Here is a 6,405-nt window from a genome sequence, read left to right as displayed (position 1 = left end):
CCCACTATCGAGGCAACATTTCACGGTCAACGTCAGCCGCGATCCTTGTTCGATACCATGTGGACCCCATCCTGATAGCGTCGGGTACCTCAGCTTCCAGGGTGCTTTTGTCTCTCTTGTCTCTCTCTCTCTCTGCGTGTGTGTGTGTGTGTGTGTGTGTGTGTGTGTGTGTCATGGTACAAGGTACAGTCGCAACCGAGGGAGGGTGCGAGGAAGTGAAAGGCCTGGAGGAGAGCCCTAATGTCCATGGACTTTCTCAGCAGCCAGGCTGGCTGGCCAACAAAAGCTTATCTCCTTGGGCAGCTCGGCAGAGTGGTGGTGACATACCATGGACCAAAACATTGGCCCATCGCAAGCCACATACAACACACACACACACACACACACACACACACACACACTCTCACTCACACACCACACCACTCTCGTTCTTACACACACACACGCACACCACATGGAAGGGAACCTCGTGTCGTTGATTTTCCAGCCCTAAGCTACTGTTACACTCGTCTTCTCCTCTGAAGGGTACTTACCACCACGGCTCTTCAAAACCCTCCAAGAGAAACATAAACTTTAACGAGCCTGTTGCATATTCCAAGACAAGGACAAGGGGAAGAATCACTACACAAAGTCAGAAGAGCCAGAACCGGCTCTTTTTATCTGTCCGCCTACATTTACCTGAACCAGCAGCCCCGGTCTGGAGTTTTATAATTTTTATTTTATTTTTTACAAGGTCTCGGTCCTTCCTGGCTGGGCTGAAGGGTGGGTGTGCAAGTCTTGCATGCTCGTCTATGTTGGATGTGCCAGGTGAGCACGCTAGAAGAAAGACAGGAGGCTACCTTATTTACCCGGCGGACCTCACTCCTACCACGGCCATCCTGCCTCAATCAACATATATTTCTGGCTGCCCCCCCCCCTGCTGGACTGTGGCTTGCCTGTTAGCAAAGACCCTACAATATCTGGCAAAATTCCCCCCTTGACGGCCTTTTATTAAAAACAACTCCTCCAAGACAGAGAGAGAGAGAGAGATGCGAGAAACAAAGTAAACACTTGACCCGCCGGCCCCTCTGGATCCTTTTCTCCTCCTACCCTCCTCACCTGGGAACACACCACCATTTTCCTTTCCCAACAGCACATGATCATCATTGGGGATGTTGTCCAACTACCGATGCCAGCAGCAACGTGCCGCCCCTTCCCACTACCTCCCCCAGACGCCGCCGGAACTGGTGAGCCCCAGTTCGTCAACATATTCGTCGATATCCTCCGAGGGTCATTCGGCCTGGCTATCGAGGCCGAGCGGCCCTCCCTCGCCGCCCATGGCCAGCTATGACCATCCTCACTTCTCTAGCGGCACCACCGATGACTCGGGCAGGAAGCGCTCTGTGGGGAGTCCGCGGAAGAAGACGAAGCCCTCCTTTGCTGAGCTGACGGGCGCAGCTCCTCCTGCACGGCCAACCCTCCCTCCTCTGAGCAGCCTCTTCCCTCAGGGCGTACGATCCCTCCCCACCTCGCGCTCGGATCAGCAGCAGCAACAGCAGCAGCAACAACAGCAGCAACAACAACAGCAGCAGGCCTACCATGCTGCAACCTCGCCAGTGGATCCACCCCGGAGTGCCGGTGGCTATCTGGAGAGGCCCAGCTGTTCCTCACCATTCTTTGGAATCCCAATGTCGAATGCGCCACAGCTCAAGAAGTCTACATTTGAGCCGAGGCTCCCTGACAGAACACTCCCATCGCTCACAGGAGATCACAGGAGCCTCTTCCCAGACTCGCTCTCGCCTAGCACGAGAGGGGAGCCGCGGGGCCGAGCAGACCCCAGCCACAGATGGTCTTTCCACCAGGACATGGTCGAACGCCGCTATCAGACACAACCGCTGGCTGGCCAGAAACACCCCCACGAGAGCTATCACTATGAAGAGGCACGAGGTTCCCAGCAGCAGCAACAACAACAACCGCAGCAGAAGCACCACTATCCGACGTCACAGCAACCCAACCCATATGTCCTCCAGCCTCTGCTTCCAGACATGCTTCCAGAGAAGGACGAGACGCTGCCAACCAAGGACGGGCTGGGCCCCAAGATCTGGACGGGGACACACTTCCTGCCCCGTTTTGTCAAGTCGGAGAATGTGCCCGGCGAAGGCCTGTGCTACTTTTACGATGATGGCTCCCACTGCAAGACGGTCATCGACGGGGAGGCGGTGAATGCGCACTGGGGCGTGACCAAGGCCGGCAAGCCCCGCAAGAGGCTGGCGATTGCATGTCTGACGTGCAGGGAGAAGAAGATCAAGTGTGATCCCGACTATCCTCGGTGTGTGCAGTGTGAGAAGTTTGGACGGATCTGCAGGTTCAAGAATGCGTGAGTTCCTTATTGTTCTTCTCTTCTTCTTGTTGTTGTTGTTGTTGTTGTTGTGACAGAGCGTGCTCGCTAACAGGAAAGAGAAAAGGCCCCGAGGCGGTGGTCATCACAATGCCATGTCAACAATAGTCATTGATGAGCGTGACGATGCGCCCGCCCATCATATACGGCCCTTTGGATACAGGCCAAAACATACACCTCCCATCTCGCCCAAGACAACTGACTATCCGTCGATGGAGGGTCACCACGATGCACCACCGAAAAGACCTCGAAATGAATCAGATAGTAGTCTGCATGCTATATCTGACAGACAGCAGGGCCATGAACAAACTGCTGTATCCCCTTCCTCCCGAGGTCTAAACTACACATAGACACACACAGACGAAAACGATGAGCACCATTCGCCAGTGGCATTACCCCTCCTCGTGTGTGTGTATGTTTGCTTGTGTAGGAGTCTCACATTTCGGCGATATACTTTTGGCCGCTACTCTGCAAACTCTCCCGCATGTCGAACCCGGTCTCAGCTGTGGCGTCGTCGGGACGTCTTTGGCAACCGCCACGCGCCGGCAGTTGTCTCAGGCGGGACGAGCGTTTCCGGGATGGGGGCTGATGCTGGTCATGGGAGAGGGGCAGGTGGAAGAGAAAGAGAGAAAGAAAGAAAGGAGATAAGAGGGAGGGAGGGAAGAAAGAAAGAAAGAAAGAAGAAAGAAGAAAAAAAAAGGGGGGGGGGGGCACGTTCTCACTTTCTCTCCCGGTGGCCCCCCAAGTCCTACACCACGCCATCGGAAAAGTTGAGGGACACGCATGCGAGACGAAATACCTCCGGTATCATGGAGTGGCGGTCTGCAGTGCAACGTTGACCGGTCATCCAGGGCTGAATAATCCTCCACGCCCTGTTTCCTTGCAGGGAGGAAAGAAACACAAAACAGAAGAAGGATAATTTCTACCCGATGGGCGATCCTGACGAATGGGGCTGAGCCTGTCTCTTGTCGTCGTCCAATTTACTGCCGCGTCATCATACGCCCTGGCACTATCGACGCCCGGCTTTTTTTTTTATTTTTTTTTTTTATTCTTCTCACCGACCCGCACCCGATCCCAATCCGATACCTTTTTTGCAACTCCACATCTACCCACGGTTTCCCTTGATGGTTCTACACCGGTAACCCAAAAAGGCCCCCCCCCCTCTCCCCAACACTCATCGGGAATCCTGGACTTGGGGGGCCTGTTTCTCAGTGGCGACAAAGGCTCCCGACCTTCAGAATGAGGGGGCTATGGGGGCAGGTCTGTGTAGCCTCTGGACGAATTCTACCGACAAACAATATACACCCCCCCTCTGGCGTTCCGAGTCGATCTATTCGAATCAATACACCGAAGTTCGACACATGGAGAGGCCAAGCTAAGCCAAACTCTTTTCTCTATTTCGTCTGGCCTAGCCAATGCTTTCCTCAACTGTATCACTATACTTTTCTCTGTCTCAGCGTTGTTAATTGTTTACTTTCTCGTTATCGCATACAGCCGGCGTTTTGTTTGTCCATCTTGACGGGAAAGGCTTGATACGCTCAGCCCCGTTGCTTTTGTGTCTTGTCGTCGTCGTTGTTGATTTTGTTGTACTGGAAAGAGAAACATCATAAGGGCAACCTGATTTTATATGGGAAAGCAATTGATATTTTTTCCCCTGCTGTTCTTTTCTTTCTTTTCTTTTTTCTTCTGTTTTTCTGTAAACATCACAAGGGAGTTTTTGGGAAAGGAGCATTTTTGTGATACAACATATGTGCTACAACCATGCACACTTAAAAAGGAAAAGAAATGGCAATACAGCTTCTCGCTGTAGAGGTGATAAATCTGTTGGGGACTCACAGAACCTAGTATATCATATGACAGATTTGTTATAATGCATATAAATGTTGGTATATTTGATAAGGCTTGATGAATGCATTTCCTCGTGAAAAAAAAAAAAAAAAAAAAGTAAAGGCAAACTATAAGACATGAGAAATGATGTCGTAGATGTTTTGTCATTGTTGTATTTCTACACTTGTTTGGGATGCTATTAATAATGCTCATCTCTCAACAATGCTCACAGTTTTCAATTCCCCTATCGCCGCACCTTGTAACGGAAAATTACTCTTGTGCTTTACTTCCAGATAAACCAAACATGTAGAGGATAAAAAGACGTACGCCATACGAGTGCCAATAACCGTCTATGCCTATTAACTTACTCCGCTGTTTTCACAACATCTCGCAAAAACTCTACAATATCATCAATCTCCTCTGGGACTTTATACCAATGTCCTTCATCGTAGTCTCTCCAGCGGACCTTGCAGCCAAGTCCTTCCAGCACATGTCTCGCCTGCTCCCCCAGCTTGACCGAGACCTTTTCGTCATTTCTTCCGTGTCCTAGGAACACAGGCGTGTTCGGAAACATGACTTGTTGGGCGGCAGACCGGGCCGGCAGAGAGGCTATATCGCGAGCCGTGTCTGCCGCTGTCCTCTGGCGGTTTTGAAGAGGTGGGATGGCTTCTTGGCGCTGGCCCATATCCTCCTCCTCTTCCTCCTCCTCGCCCCCATCTTTGGTTATTTTCATCCCCTCCTCGTCGTCGTCATCTGAGCCAAAAATATCATCCTCTTCTTCATCATCATCATCATCATCATCATCATCATCATCATCATCATCATCATCATCATCCCCCTTTCCGTCCTCCTTGCCAGCCGCCGTCGTCGGATCCAATGTCTCAGCAAACGGCAACCAGCCACTCATCCCAATAAATCCAGCCAACGCCGTCGCCTCCCCTCCTCCTTCTCCTTCTCCTCCTCCTCCTCCTCCTCCTCTTCCCACCGCCGAGTCATTCAACAAGACATGCAAAGCAGCCGCACAGCCCTGGCTCAACCCCCCCACCACAACACGCCCCACCCTGCCGCCGAGCACCTCCGCTTCCCGGTTCACCAAGCCCGCCACAAATGCGCTCGTCTCCCGGAGGCCATCATACTGCAGGTGCTGGCGCTGCGCCGGGTCCTCGAGGCTGAAGTTGTCGAACCACTGGTTGATGGGGACGCGCCGCAGCACCGTGGACCGGCGCTTCTAGGCCGTGGGGAAGATGAAGCGCGCCGAGGGGAAGTGCTGCGCCAGGGTCTTGCCGGCCGAGGACCGCGCCGCGAGGAGCTCGAGGCCGAAGCGCGAGGCGTTGCTGCCGCGGCCGTGGAGGAGGATGATGATGTGCGTGTGCGGTGGTGTCGTGGGCTCGACGACTAGTGGGTCGGGCCAGATGGTTTGCTTGCGCTTGGTCTTGCTCATTGGGGGTGGGGATGTTTCGCCCTCTGGGGGGACAGTTGTGTCCATTATGGTTGATTTTGGTTTTTTATTTTATTTGAATTTTAGACTTTTTCTCTTTCTTCTTTTTCTTTTTTGTTTCCTGTTTCTCTCTTTCCTTTTCCTCCTCTTGGTCAGGGCGAGAGCAATGAGACTGGAGGCCATACTTGAACTTGTTTGTTTATATCAGGGTTGGGGTTGGGGTTAGGGATATCCTTTGTACCGTTAGCATATTACATAAGTAGGCACTGTTCGGCCATGCTCAAATACTGGTCTCACTCAAGGACGAGCAACTTCATTTTCAAAGGACTGGCAACTTACAAGAATGGCACCCTGAGGATCGACGACCACCCTCCCTTAGCGTCCCAGTTCCACGAGGTCATGTCATGGCGACCTCGGACTCTCATTTAAAATGGCTTTCCCATACAAGCCCATAGCCTTTTTGACGGGCGCAAATGGTGAGTGAGATGAAATTGCAAGACAGACATGAACGCATCAACATTCTACTCTTCATTTTATATATAAAGGCTGGACTACGACTGACCACTCGTCCAGGACCAATACACGCCCTCGCCTATTCTGCCTCGCCCGGCACATACATCCTCACCGGCAGCGCAGACCGCTCCATCCGCCTCTACAACCCCACCCCAAGCACCACCAACAGCACCACCACCACCACCACCACCACCACCACCAACTCCTCTAGCACCCCAGCCCTGCCCGAAGGCCGCCTGATCCAGACCTA

General features: G+C 52.6%; 1 protein-coding gene across 1 annotated transcript; it reads left to right on the top strand.

The window, feature by feature from the left end:
* Window positions 1–1,151: 1,151 nt before the first annotated feature.
* M406DRAFT_326238 (uncharacterized protein) lies at window positions 1,152–2,360 on the top strand (the record flags this gene model as incomplete). The annotated part of the gene is made up of 2 exons (XM_040920057.1): window positions 1,152–2,308; window positions 2,345–2,360. The coding sequence occupies 2 exons, from the start codon at window positions 1,152–1,154 to the stop codon at window positions 2,358–2,360; spliced, it is 1,173 nt and encodes a 390-aa protein (XP_040781781.1).
* Between the last annotated feature and the right edge of the window lie 4,045 nt (window positions 2,361–6,405).

Source organism: Cryphonectria parasitica (genome assembly GCF_011745365.1).
Source record: "Cryphonectria parasitica EP155 unplaced genomic scaffold M406scaffold_1, whole genome shotgun sequence".
NCBI classification, from domain to species: Eukaryota; Fungi; Ascomycota; class Sordariomycetes; order Diaporthales; family Cryphonectriaceae; genus Cryphonectria; species Cryphonectria parasitica.
Note: the sequence above shows the minus strand (reverse complement) of the source record. Positions and strands in the feature narration are given on the sequence as shown.